Genomic DNA, 14608 nt, shown 5'->3' with positions numbered 1-14608 from the left:
GCTTTAAATATTAATCTATGCCACTGAAGAGACTCCTTTATATGTGTGGCTGACCTGTGACCTGTGCTCCACTTGTTCACCAGGACCGTTGTGCAACTGGGCTGCAAGACAGAATTTGAGTACTACAACACATGATTCCTAGGTCTTGGGGTTCAATTTCAGCACCAGGATTTTGATAATAATGAGCCATTCAGTATTCTACTGACTTAAAGGCCTACGTGTGTGTGTTTGGTGTAGATGTGAGTGTATATATCTGTTATCAGTGACTTTCACCTAATTATGAAAGAGTCCCACACCCCTTTGTCTTATGCAGTGCTGTCATGCATGGATGCTGACTTATAGGATAGCCACACATAGTCCCTATGGAAAGCCAGTAGGAGGTCCTATCACCCCTGCCCTCAAAATTATACTCATTCACACAACGAAGTTTGTAATTCCTTTGCTATAATTAGAACTACAGCTTAAAATTTAGGGTTTGGGGTGTAGCTCAAGGTAGAGTGCTTGCCTAGCATGGATGAGGACCTGGGTTCAATCGCCAGCACCACAGAAACAAATTGAGATACTCTTAGGAGAATTATAATCTGTTTACTGAAATTCACATCAGTCGTTGAACACCTGACATTAATTAGATTGTTTTCTTGGAAGAGGGCTGATGAGTGATTAAGACTTAAGTGCTTATGGAGACAAGCTAGTGGGACAGGTTGAAGAAGCAGAAATGACAGCAAAACAGGTAGAAAACGGTCCTTCTCAGTTTTGCCAAAGACTCATCCTTATATTTCAGCAAGAAAGGAAAGAATTTGGGTGGTCCAAGAATGATAGTTTTGAAAATTTTTTGCCTTCTACTTAAAAAACAAAAAAGTAATCATGGTATCAGCCTGTGTTTATAAAACCTCTCTCTGAACCATAACACCTCTGCATCCCTGGGTGGGTTCTCTGCTCCCCCATTTCACTGTGTGAGATGTTACACATCTGAGGGCCCTCTGCCAACTGAGAATAGCACCAAGGTCATCAAGACCAGAATGGTTCCTGCCACCACAGTTTGGAATGTGAGGTGAACCTCCCTTAAGCACAGCCTCTCTAGGAATACTGAGACAAAATGCACCATAAATTAAGGACCACTTAGTCAGACCATCATCTGTCTACCTCTCCACCAAAGTATTTTTTTAAACTTGAGCATTCTGCTCATGCAGAGCCTGATTGAATTTCTCAAACTACAGCCCTAGGAAGAAGGCTATGACTAGATATATTATATAGATATAATGTACTTACAACTTAAAAGATGTCTTCAGACTCTAGCAGTCCCTGCAAAAGACTCAGAAAACATAGATCTGCAAGGAGCCTTGGAGACTCAGGGGCTCCTCCTGAGCTCAGATGTTCAGTCACCAACCCACATTCACTTGTCAGTCCAGCAAGAAGTGCTTCCAGTGGTATTTACTCCTGAGGTCTCTTTCATCAGACCTACTCCCACTGACAAAGAGGGTCAGGAAAATGTGTTCTTACCTCTTCCTTGCATCATCTGTCCTGCTAATTTCTGGGAACTGAACATAGGGCCTCAGGCATGCTAAGCACATGCTATACCACTAAGCTACATCCCCAGCCCCAAGGCTATAATTCTTAATGTCATTATTACAAAGCATCTTCAGCTTAGCCATAGAGACAACATCCAGAAGAGACAGGTCCCTTCAGCTTGTTACAGTCCTCATGGTCTCCCTGCTGTCACCTCATTCCTGAGACCCACTGCAAATGGAGAGGCCAGGGCAACCATCACTCCTTTTTTACTCTTTGGCCTAAGTTACTATCCTAAATAAGAAACAGCTAGAAAAGCTGACCCATAATGGAGCCTGTCCTGGCACCTCTTCCTCAGAGTGACCTGAATCTGTTTTTCCTGGTTAAAGAAGGGAAAAAAAAAACTATGCAGGCATGTCCACACGTCCAGGGGTTTGGAGTTTTACTAGCTGCAAGGTTGTGGGGGTTTCTTTCTTTTATAGACTGTTTCCCCTTTGCACACATAGGAAGAATCTTGCTTCTCTTCTCTCCTTGCTGGTGAGCTTGCTTGGTCCTCTTTCCCTACCTCCCAGCCACTTCTTACCAAGTAGTACACAGTTAGTGCTCAGCAAATTGCAGGACACTGCCCATTATTGGTACCTTTGTAATAGTGCCATTGTCAATGAGTTTTTGGGTTAAATCACTGAAGGCCAGTCTCACCTAGGGCTGTTTGTATTTTCTACCCACCTACTTGAATCTCTCATTGAATCATTTAAAAATAAATTGGCCTGAGACTCCCAGCAGGATTGAACATATTGTAGAAGCACTAGCTGGAGGCCCAGATTGTGGGCCTCCCGGGGTCCTCATTGCAAGGGTAGAATAGCTGAAGGAGAAGTTCTGGGTGCTGAGCTTGGAAGCAACAGACTGTACCTGCAGGTAATAGTGGCCTCTCTTGACACCAGTGAAGTGGGGCCAATCATGTGTGCTTGCCCAGGCCACTATAGACTCCACCTTGACGAAAGCTGAAAAGAATAACATCTGTCACTGCTCAGGAACCCTGGCCATAGTGACTGGGACCAAGTCAGAATAGCTCACCAGCTCTATGAGGTTAAGTTTTTAAATGGAAATGGCTCCCTTCTTAGGGGCAGGGGACAGAGCTTCCAAGCATGTAACCCTAACCAACACAAGTAGGTGTAGCCCAAATTCCAGTCGGACTGTTAGTACAGGGCAGGGCTGAGTTTCACGCTTAGCCTTCCTCACCTGAGAACTCATTTTTCCTCCCACAAGCTTATGGAGAGGAACAAGTTGGAAACATCAAACACTATGCCCAATTCTCCAGCCTCATCCTAGGGACCATTTTCACCCTCATCCACTGTCTTGTAGCCACAGTGATGCTCTCGGGGCTTCCAAATAAAGACTTTTGCTTGTTCGTCTGCTCTCAGGAGTGTCATCTCCTGCTCTTTCTGCCTGGACTTTTCTCCCTTCCCACTTATTGCCTGGCTACTTGCTGCTTATCCATCAGGCCTCAGTATAAAAAAAAAATCACTTCCTTAGAGAAGCCATCCCTGGCCACACTCTGGACCTGTGTTGTCCAATTGGTGACCATTAACCACACATAGCTATTAAAATGAAGCAAATTTAAGCATTTCTTTCCTTCATTGTATTGGACATATTTCAGGTGTCCATGTGGCTACATATGACTCAAGGTTATTGTACTGGGTAGGACCACCATAAAACATCTCCACCATCATAAAAATTTTATTAGATGGTACTGCCCTAAACTAGACTGGCCCTACGGTTATACTCTCAAAACCTTTGTACATTCCTTTGCATCTCACAGTAAGTTACTTCTGTTTGTATGTTGTTAAATTTTTGTTTCTCCCTCTAGACTACAAGCTCTGTTAGTGCAGACTGTCAGTATAAATCATTGCTGTGGCTCCAGATCTATGCATGATAGCCGGCACCCTTAGGCATCAGATAAATACTAAGTGACTAGAGTCACAATGCAGTCTCTTATAGAGCACTAGCCCATTATTTGATAACTTTCTCTCGGAAAGCTGCAGGCTGAGAACATGTGTATCCCGGTTCTCAATTTGCAAAACAAAAGCCTTAAAGTTTCTCTTTTTGCCTTTGCAGCCTGCTAGCCCACACCCGTTCCCTTAGGTTCCTGGTAAAATTACTCTCCCCTCTTGTCCTCTTACTTCTGGGCTTCACCATCAACATGAACAGTGGCGTTGTAAACGTCTGTGTTGTTACTACTTGCATTCTCAAGAACTTTTCAGAAGTGGGCAAATAGGGAATATGTGTGAGCACAGCCACTTTGTGACGTACTCACTCATGAAAGGGAGTCACAGAAATACCACACGGCAGGCAATTCAAAAGGTTGATTTGGCTTCTTCCTGCAGAATTGAATGAATGAACTCTGGAGAAAGAGTTCAGGCACCCACTGTAACTGCAGCTCAGATTTCCATTTCTCTCCAGAAGACACACAGCGCAGTAAGCTGATACAGTGTATCCTACGCCACCTATCAACCAGAGCACATTCTGAAAATCCAGAGCTACCCCTGGCACTTTGCTTCCCAAAAGACAGGGATGGAACCCAGTGGGTAGTGCTCAGTGTTGTCTCCCTTTTCCCAGGGAAGCCTCGATCAGTTGGATGAGGTAGCAGCCCTGATAGCTGCCACTGTCCACGACGTGGACCACCCGGGAAGGACCAACTCTTTCCTGTGCAACGCAGGCAGTGAACTTGCTGTGCTCTACAATGACACAGCGGTTTTGGAGAGTCACCACACAGCCCTGGCCTTCCAGCTCACGGTCAAGGACACCAAGTGCAACATTTTCAAGAATATTGACAGGTTCGTTTGTGAAGCTGAATGGTCATCTCTGTTTTCCTTGACTTCTTTGAATACGTGGAGGAGAACAGAGCAGTTGTACCACTGTAACAGACGATAAAATAATGACCTTGTCCTTGGAAATGTAATTTTACTCTTGTAGACTGCCTTCATGTTTTTAAATCTTATTTAGGCTTCAGTAAGTTCATGAAAATATTTTACACACTGCAAAGCGCTGCATAAATATTGATCGGATTACTAAGGAGTCTAGCAGATATTTTTACGCTCCCACGAGGACATCCTGTCTTTCGTGTACTCAAAGAAGATGTGTTCTTCCCTGTCTTTCCAGCTCAGGTTTTAGCCACTTAGACCCCTATCTATGAGGAAGTCCAAGCAGAGGTGCTGGAGGCCAAAGGACTGGGCAGGTTTCTCTCCCACTGGGCTTTCTGAATCTTCCGTTGAGAGCTGGCCAGATAGGACCAGATGGGATCTGTTCCTCTTGCCTGCCTGACCCTGTGGTCAGGCTGGAGCACTTCCTGCCCATCAGCAGCTAGCTGCTAAGCAGAGTCCTAGGAGAGGACCCAGAGCTCACTTGGGCCTCAGGACTGCTTGTCTACATGAACTTATAAGTTTGTTCTCTATAAATTGGGAAAAATATGGAGGTCAGTTATTTTAGGCCGTCCCAACCTGTCACTGCCCTCTACCTCCCTTTCCTGGTATTCTTGAGGGAAAGGGAAAAGGGAAGGGAGAAAGGAATCACCTGGTAAAATAAGTGCCCACCACATGACGCAGACTCTCTTTTCTTTTAATACTCGTATTTCACATGAAGAAGGGTCGGCTTGTCACTGGGGAAGATGGACTAGGTCTACGATCCTGGCTGATTGGGAGGACAAGCAGGTGGACTCTTCTGCTCTGCACTCACTTAACTCTGCCCCAGCTCCTCCCAGTTTGTGGGAAGCATGGTCAAGTGGCAGCAGAATAGTCCTAATTCGGGACATGACGTGAACCAGGCCCTTTGTCTTCCTGTTATTTTAGGAACCATTATCGAACACTGCGTCAGGCTATTATTGACATGGTTTTGGCAACGGAGATGACAAAACACTTTGAACATGTGAATAAGTTTGTGAACAGCATCAACAAGCCACTGGCAGCTGAGGTGAGCGTCTCCCATGTAATAAAATACGTAGGAGTGCTTTTCCATGAGCATTTGCTCTGGCAGCAAATTGTTTTCTCCCTCCTGAATGCAAGGTGGTTATTTGCTTGGAGCCATTTTAACTGCTTCCACACAATCAAATCAGTGGCGCCTTTGAGAGTAGAAAATAGTTTTCCAGGTTCTGTGTAATTGGCCTGTGATTGCAATGTGTGCCCACCTACTCAGTGCCCGGAACACAGGCCTCAGGACCACAGACATCCCCCCACTAGGTATGTACCAGTGTACAACCATGTTTTCAAATGTCCCTGAACACACATTCTCCTGCCCGAGTCCAAACTTACATGGTTCACATTCCTTATCACAGTCACATAAGCCAAGAAAACACAGGAACAGAATATGCCTTAAGGCAAACAAAGAGAGGGGTGGAAGAGGCGGGACCCAGAAGGTCACAGGAGAGAGGGAGCTGGAGAGCAGAGGTGCAAGTTAAAAAATGAAGAAATTGAAGGGTCATGTGTGTGTGCAATTTTCCGACCTTAATGCATCAAAGTATCCAAAAGTTCTGCTTTTACAAATTTTCTGGGGAAAAAAAAAAAAGAAAGGAAAATCTCTTTCTTAAAGGTGTCTTTCCAAATTGTTTGGAAGAACTGCCTACAGTCGTTACGTCCAGGGAAAAGGCTAAAAGTGATGACAGGATCTTCACTTTTTAAACTCTACATTGCATTGATTTTTTGTGTTTTTAAAAAATGTATCACTATATTTTATATGAACAGAGGAGAGAAAAGGCCTCTTTTGCTGAGTCCCAGTCATGCCCAAGTGTGCCTGGTGAGACAGCCGTTAGGGGCTTTGCCGACACCTTGCATTACCCGTGACCTGGTCACCTGTTTTCCAGACTGAGGGCAGTGACTGCGAATGCAATCCTACTGGGAAGAACTTTCCTGAAAACCAAATCCTGATCAAGCGCATGATGATTAAGTGTGCTGATGTGGCCAACCCGTGCCGTCCCTTGGACCTGTGCATTGAATGGGCCGGGAGGATCTCTGAAGAATATTTTGCACAGGTGCGTTGCCTCTAGGGCAGCTTTGCTTTCCTTCTAGGAATGGGCCCAGGTCATAGGACTCTGCATTCTCCAGTGGGGTAACTTTTTATCAATTAGTGAGCTCCTCCTCTCTGGAAGGAGGAAGCTCACCCCGTCTAGAGTAGACTTCTGGTTCCCTTAAGGACGGGCTGATGCGCTCATCACTGCCCAGACTGAGCTTTTGGAAGCTAATTTTCATCGCCAAATTGCTGGACCCTGAACTTCCATGAGAATGGGGAAATCCCCCATTCACTCACTAGGTTACTAGTGAGGGCTTTGCTGGCACATTGTGGAACAGACATGAGTAACACATATCCCTTGCCACGGGTCCCTCATTATCTGGTCAGGGATAGAAGATGTAGACATAGATAGGCCCACAAGTTTATAAGAAAGGAAAAGTACATCTAAAGAAAGCATATATGTAAGATGCTATAGGAATTCAGATTTTCTTCTAGATAAAAGAAGGGCTTTGTATTGGACCCTTTTGGAGGAAGGATTTAGAAAAATGGAAGAAGAAAAAGCCATTCTGGGAAAACAGCATTCTAAGCAAAATTCCTAAGGAGGAAAATAGAATTTTTATCTAAGGAGAGGAGCAATATGCAACTTTTTTTTAACTGTAGCTGCAAAGCAATATAAAAGGAAGAAAAAAAAAAGAGAAGAAAACAAAGCAGAAGCCTACCAGATGCAATTTGAAATAGAAAAAAAAAGGGGGGGCTCTAAGGACTGATGTGTATGTGTGTGACACAAGACAGAAAGTAGCCCCAATTGATTCATGGGGGAAGGGGTCTGGCTGGACTTTACTGTCGAGGCAGTATAAAGGATAGCAGATGATGTCTCGAAGGGCGGGAAGGGAAATGGCTAGAAGAGAACCAGTAAGCTACCTACAGCTTTGAAGGCTACGAAGGAGCCCCTGAATGGAGGAAAAGTAGGACAGGTGGCTCTGAGCTTGCCAGAAGAGGAAGGAAACCAAATTACTCCTTGAACACCAGTGGATATTTTAAGGCTGCTTGATCATCTGAGTGCTCAGCCAAAAACTGATAAGAGGCCATTAATGGGCTTTCCCAGGACCCACACAGAGAGCACTTGAAGTCCTACTCCTCCTTATTCACAGTGTGTGAGAGAATGGGAGAGAACCACTGTTAAGTTCTCTGATATAAGCTTCCAATTTTGGCATCATTTTCCCTCACAGGAATGACCTAAAAATCAAAATGGTTACAAATGAAGCCTCTAATCGGCTCAACAAGCCACCAGACAACGTGGATCTTACTACTCAGCTTAGTGAATTACTTATACTTTTATGGGCCTAATTCTACCATCTCTGCACACCTTAAGAACTCATGGTTAATAACCAAATCTGAACAATCATAGTTTGCCAGTCTTTCAAGTAAAAATAGTAGTCCATGGAAAAAAGCAGCTAGTTCAGTGCACCACTCAATTGCCCAGGTGCTAATCCCAGAGAGATCATCTAGCTCTGGTGTGCGTGCTGCACAAGGACTTTCGGTGTACTTTCTGTTTTGTCACACAGAATAGTTCAAAGACACATACTCAAAGGTGGAGATTTAATAAAATTGGTCATTCTTACTGCTTTAAACAGGTCACTTTTTTTTTTTTTTGGTGGAACCAGTGTTTGAACTCAGGGGTTCACGCTTGCAAAGCAGGGGCTCTACCACTTGAGCCAAACCTCCAGTCCAAAATGTCCCTTTTTTTTGGTGGCACTGGGGTTTGAACTCAGGGCCTCATGCTTACTAGGCAGGTGCTCTACCACTTGAGAAACTTGCCAGCCCAGAGACTCTTGTTTTTTAAGAACTGTGGGCATGTGGCAGTGAGTGACGCAGTGATGGTTGCTCTTGATACCATTTGGTGACAGTGCCTGGTTCATGCTGAGGCTCCAGTCACCTGACCACCATTGCTTCTGCACTCTTGGCAGGAGTGGTGTAAGGAGGAGCATGTGTCAGACTTTGAATGTAGTTTTGACCCGATAATAATAAAAACAGATCAGTGCTTCAGGAAGGGTCATGGAATAGGATAAAAAGACCCCAGGACTTGAGGTGTAGGTCAGTGGTAGGGCACTTGCCTAGCATTCACTAGGCCTTGACTTACATCCCCAGTAACACACACACACACACAGAGTCAGAAGACCTGACAGTAATCACCGCAGCTCATCTTAAGTCTCAGGGTCCTGCAGGGTCCGGTTCTCCATGCATAAAACTGGACAATGACCCACATTCACGGGTTTCTTCTGAGAAACAAGCTGTTATCGTGAAGACTGCTCATGTGCCCCACAGCCCTGTATAGTGGTGTTTTTTTTCTTGTAGACGGACGAGGAGAAGAGACAGGGGCTGCCTGTGGTGATGCCAGTGTTCGACCGCAATACCTGCAGCATCCCCAAGTCCCAGATCTCCTTCATTGACTACTTCATAACGGACATGTTTGATGCCTGGGATGGTAAGTTAGTTACTGCCTCTTCCTCACAAAGAACATTAGTTATACCTTATGAAGACACTCATTGATAATACAACTGGACCTAAAAAAAGAAATGTTAAAAAAACCTGTCAGCTCTCTGTGGCCAGGTAGGGTGTGGGTATGTGTACTCTGTGTCCCTAGCACCTGGCACAGAACCTTGACTACAGAAGAATCAATGGATGTATGATAACTGGATAAATAAGTCCTTGCCTCTTCAAAAGACACATTTCCAAAATGGACAGCAGTATTTTTGTTGTTTGTTGGTGGTACTGGAGTTTGAACTCAAGGCCACATGCTTGCTAGGGAGGGACTCTACCACTAGAGCCACTCTACCAGCCCTTTTTTGTGTTGGGTATTTTTGAGATAGGCTCTCAAGAACTATTTGCCTGGGCTAACCTTGAACCTGAGTCACTGGCACCCAGTGTAGACAGCAGTTTTAATTTCTCATTGCAGGAAACTCCAGAAAGAATACAAAGTGTATTGCAGCTACAGTGAGCCACAGGTTCTTTTTATAATATCACTGATGAACAGCTTTTCAACCAACTAGAAGGCCCCATTCGTATTTCAGAAACTGTGTAAAGACACGTTCTTCTTACGCTTGTTTTCGCTTGTAGCCTGAGGCCTAATCCTGGGTTTCTGTCCTCCAATTCTATTCCCAGCATACCCCAGCCTAGTAAACACTCCTGGGATCCAACATAATTTAATGGGCTTCTCTTGATTCTTTCATGTCCTGCAGCCTTTGCACATTTGCCAGCCCTGATGCAGCACCTGGCCGATAACTACAAACACTGGAAGACATTAGATGACCTCAAGTGCAAAAGTCTGAGGCTTCCATCTGACAGTTAAAGCCAAGCCAGAGAAGGGGACCTCTTGATCTTCAAAGTGCACTGTGGCTCACAGTAGTATAAACAAGAGGCTTTCCCTTACAATGAAAATGGCAGGTGGAAGTGAAGGAGCTAATGTTTAATATTTGACCTTGAATCATGTGAGTCCCCAAATTTCATTTGTAGAAAGTTATGTTCCATGAAGAATAATATATATTCTTTTGAATGATCACTTAGCAACAGAATGAATACTTGGCAGCCTCCTCTATTGTGCCATCATCCCGTGCGCCCTCGTCAAATCGTGGAGCTAATTCACTGTAACTAGCAGGACACAAGAAACAAAGGTCTGGTAGCTCTGAGTCTGTCCCCTGGATGGGGGCCAAGTAGCTTAGCCAGGGTTCAGGTGAACTTTTACCGTAACAGTCATCATCACTGTTTAGCTATTTTCTTCAACAGCGTCAGTCCTAAAGGATTCATAAGAAACTTATCTTAACAGATACATCTAAGAAAAAAGCTGCCTAAAGTGAGCAGGACCAAATCACTGATAAACTAGTTAGCTTCAGTTTCTGTGGCTTGGTGGTTCTTCTGGTTGATGGTGTGACACCCAAGTTAGAATGAGCCTTGGCCTGGTGCCTACCCCTTTAGATGGGTATTAGCAGCCTGGGTAGCCCTTTTTGCTCTAGAAGGAATCCATTTGTGACTGGGGAGGAAGGGGCATCTTGTATGGGGAAAGCCCATGAGATTCCCTTATTTTGAGTTCACAGAGGCAGCGACAAGGCTCTAAGTATTATATAAAAGCCATTAAATCTGAATGCCCTTGGACAAGCTTTTTTAAGGAAAAAATTTATATACATTTGCTGTTTAAAATTTTTATTAAAACAATCTAAATTTTCTGGGTGTATGCCCATGGAGTTTGTTGTGCCGTGCACCACCTATATGTCTATTTTTGGGAGGGGATGGGGAAGTTTCAAGGTTCAGATATTTTTAACTTATCTATATTTGAGATCATGCCATTTGCTTTAATAATGTAAAAAAAGGGATTGTGAGATGTGTAAATATATCAGAAAATAGGCATATGGAGAGGCAGAAATACTATTTTAAGCTCTTGTATGCTAAAAGCTTCTACAGCACAGTGCATATTTTTATACAGCTCTTTTCACACCTTTCTGTGACTTACATGAAGTCAGACTTGAGATTTTCCTTTCTCTTTTACCAGTCAGCCCCTCTCTGTGTGTTATGAACATTAGAGACTCAGTAAACAAAGTATCTTGGTTTTACTTTCTTGTACTCCATGCTGCATTTTAAGAGGTATACATAGAGACTGAATTAAGTTACTTTTTTCCAAAGGAAAACTGGTATGCAGAACACTCAAAAGTGGTACATGGAAGAAAAAATGACTTATCACTACATCATGTGCCAATGGTTTTTCTATGTTTTGTACCAAAAATGGAAACATACATGACAATTCCATGCAAAGAAATGTATCTAAATTATTTTTGTTAGGTGATAAGAGAACTTGCTCGGTCAGGACAGCAGCCAGCTTTGTATTGTAAAACTGTATTATGTAAGTGTGATAAAATGTTTTTGTGAAGTACTTGTAACTAAATTCCTACAGCCATTTTTCATTCCCAACAGCTGTTTTTATTTTACCTCTTTGGCCTAAATTTTTCATAATTTCAAATCTTGGATTTAGTGTCCTTTATTTCATGAGTCATACACTTTGTTTTCAGAACACATTAAAATCAGAATGCCAGAATCCCAATTAAGGAGCTAAATAATTTGCCTAGGTTCCAGAAACTTGAAGCAAGGACAGTCTTCTTCTGACCACCTCACTTTCAGTTCCATTTGGTAAGTAACATTTATCAGGAGTCTGACATTTTATATATGAAACATTACAGCTTACTCAGTCTTATGTCAAATCAATTTCATGTTAACGTCAGACTTTAATGTGTGGATGTTAAGTGCTGTAAGACAGCCAGGCACTCAGCTCTTTATCAGCACAATCCACAGTGTATCTTCTGAGTTGCTAACTGACACATTCTTCCGCATAGTCAATTTATTAGAAATACAGACTTTAAGATTATATGTTTGTCAGATAGTTGCTACATAATATGAACTATTACTGTTGCCTCTTATACTGAGTTTTTTTTTTAACTATAACACCATGTGTTGAGGGGAATCATTCATATTAACTTTGAAAATGGATAACCATGTAATCAGAAGTCACATTATTACTATTACTACTAGCCAGAAAAAGAAAGTTGGCTATAAAACATTGTGACTTAGACCAGAATGAGCCCATAGTTTCACAGTCATTCTTTACAGTCAGAACTGCTTAATGCTCTGGACAATCAAGCCCCATCAATCCAATCAGTATCTATTCAACTTGAGAAAGAAGGGTGCTGCAACACTTCTAACTGTGTTACAGGAATACAGTCAGAGATTGACGTAGAAGTATTTCTAAAGACCAATGACAAGGTTCTGGTGGTGTACATATCTTAAGTGTTAAAAGCTAAATTAGGGAAATAGGAAAAAGTGCATATAATATATAGAGACTCCAATTATCATTTTCTTCTTCTAAACTGGAAGTTCAACTTTTAGCAAGTCTACACATAACTACTGAACAGCACTTTGGTTTGAGTCTCTACCAGTCTCCTATATGCTCCATGTCTCTCACCTTAGGGCACTCATGAAAACAAAGACCTGATACCAAGTTCACTGACTACGTGGGAAACTGCTCTCTGATGCTACTAGTCTCTCATGGTGGAAAAGTAGTTACCTAGGGTATGACAGAAGATATTTACTAAGGTATTGTTTGCTTCTAAAACCATGTGGTTCTACAACTCCATCTGAATAGATTGCTATCACAAAACACTAATCCACTTAGGAAAGAAAGCTGTTACAAAACTAAATTTCTTATGTCTCATATAATTTAAGAAAATATCTTTACTAACTCATGACCTAATATGGAATTTGCAAAGAAAAAGACAGCTAGTAAAGGGGGAAAGTCCGTGTATATACAGCAGAAAATTAAAAGCTTTAAATGAGCCTGAAATAACAGAGCCAAAGTGAGCAGCAGCAGCCTGGGGCTCTCAGACCAGACTGCATGTCTGCCTGGCGTAGGGATCTACTCCACTCCACCTCAGGATGAAAGCCAGAAAGCTGCCTCTGGGTGAAACTCAGGTTTGCCTCAGTAACAGTGGTTCACTGGCTGAAAGGTAGTGCTAGTGGTTACGTGCATACTTTCCTCTTCCCTAATGGAGTTAGCTTAGGTTTTCACACATTTTCCCATACAGCTATTTTTCACTGTGAATCAAAACAACAGTAAAGGACGTGAACATTATTTGGTTTTCCTCAGGTGGTAGTCACCTAAGCCTTTCTCTCATTCCGGTGTTCTTCCTAACGCTGCTCAGTGATGGTAAGGGACATCACTGACCTGCAAGGTCTTTCCTTCATAGCTTAGGCCTTACATCAATTCTGCCACTCGTCTATAGTAATTGTGATAGTGAAAACAAGAGTTTATAAAGATTCCATGTGGGGAGTAAGGATAAATATGTGTGTGTGTGATGAACAAATAAATCAGCAGAAGTGGGTCAGTCTGCAACATCAGTCACTGTGCCCTTTCTTTAACAATCAGTGTAGAATAATTTCACCATTAAACCCACTGAATTTTTACTACGCAGAATACTTTTTTACTTATTTTTTAGCACCAAAAGTGAGAGTGTTCTGTCATAAAGCAGGTGGGTGATGAAGATAACCCAAGCTCAGTGGACATGCAAGGACCTACAGAAGGTGAAGTTTTTCCTCAAGCATTTCATAGTTAAGTCAGAGGCAGATAGATCGGGCACTTTTGGCTGCAGTCCCTGACCATGAAAACACTGTGCCCCTTTGCTGTCATAGCACTCATCCTTGGAACACCTGAGGGGCTGCTCTGGTCCTAATCTGGCTGCGCTGCTCAGGCCAGTTCATGTTGGGAAGAAATACACCTTGATAAGATATCTATGGATTACAGTACATAGAGATTTGAGTGGCTAGCACCAAATATTTTTAACAATTTAAGCAAATTAGTCAATACCACTCCCAAAATCATTATACATAAAGAATAGAGTTCATTTTTTGGCTAGGATTCAAGTTTTTCTATTGAATACTGATAGTTACTAAAGACCAGGGAAATTTGTAGGAGAAAAGATATATTTATCACAGAAATTCTTAATCAAACAGGCTATGAAGGAAATAAAAAATAAATCTTCTAAAGAGCACTCAACTTTACTGTTTTTCTACCACTTCCAAGTATAGGCTCAGATCAGGAAACTCAGAACAAAGCAGTTACCACTTCAACAGTGTCACAGAGTTTTATGAAAAGCTTGTGGTATGTTCTTTGGTGTATGTACTGACACCTGAAAATTTCAGCAACTTGTTGCTAGTTTGTAGGTGCACAAAAAAGAAACATGTAGAATTTTATGAACAAGAAAGAAATTACACATTTAAGTGATCAGTATATTAATGGAGTTCCAAAGTATGACTCTAAATTTGCTATTCAAGGTACATGCACATATATTCCTACTTCCTTAAACTAGACAGCAAGGTATAAGTCACCATTCTCCTCTAACTTCTGAAATAATTTCAAACTGCGTAATCCAGATTCTCGTTCTCCATTTTTCCACAAAATAATGAGATGATCAGCAGAACAAGTCACGAGTCCATGATCTTCAAAGTACAGAAACATCTGTAAAGGAAATTAAGACTGCTGATTATAGGAACTTCAAGAAAAGAGAAG

The 14608-nt window shown here is 42.4% G+C and overlaps 2 protein-coding genes across 17 annotated transcripts in view; one reads left to right on the top strand and one right to left on the bottom strand.

The window, feature by feature from the left end:
- The window catches only part of Pde8b (phosphodiesterase 8B), a 222960-nt gene extending 211448 nt beyond the window's left edge, over positions 1 to 11512 (top strand). For all 9 annotated transcript variants that reach the window (XM_074077242.1, XM_074077243.1, XM_074077245.1 and 6 more), the window contains 5 exons: positions 4123 to 4340; positions 5352 to 5472; positions 6359 to 6526; positions 8860 to 8989; positions 9744 to 11512. In XM_074077242.1, coding sequence (XP_073933343.1) covers positions 4123 to 4340; positions 5352 to 5472; positions 6359 to 6526; positions 8860 to 8989; positions 9744 to 9853 — 747 coding nt within the window. In that variant the 3' untranslated portion in view covers positions 9854 to 11512. The remainder of the gene's footprint in view (positions 1 to 4122; positions 4341 to 5351; positions 5473 to 6358; positions 6527 to 8859; positions 8990 to 9743) is intronic.
- A 2560-nt stretch (positions 11513 to 14072) lies between these two features.
- The window catches only part of Wdr41 (WD repeat domain 41), a 44504-nt gene continuing 43968 nt past the window's right edge, over positions 14073 to 14608 (bottom strand). For all 8 annotated transcript variants that reach the window (XM_074077246.1, XM_020177879.2, XM_074077247.1 and 5 more), the window contains one exon: positions 14073 to 14557. In XM_074077246.1, the coding sequence (XP_073933347.1) occupies positions 14405 to 14557 (153 nt within the window). In that variant the 3' untranslated portion in view covers positions 14073 to 14404. The remainder of the gene's footprint in view (positions 14558 to 14608) is intronic.

The sequence above is a fragment of the Castor canadensis genome, chromosome 6 (genome assembly GCF_047511655.1).
Source record: "Castor canadensis chromosome 6, mCasCan1.hap1v2, whole genome shotgun sequence".
In the NCBI taxonomy this organism is placed as follows: Eukaryota; Metazoa; Chordata; class Mammalia; order Rodentia; family Castoridae; genus Castor; species Castor canadensis.
The sequence above is the reverse complement of the archived record's forward strand: the minus strand, read 5'-3'. Positions and strand labels throughout refer to the sequence as shown.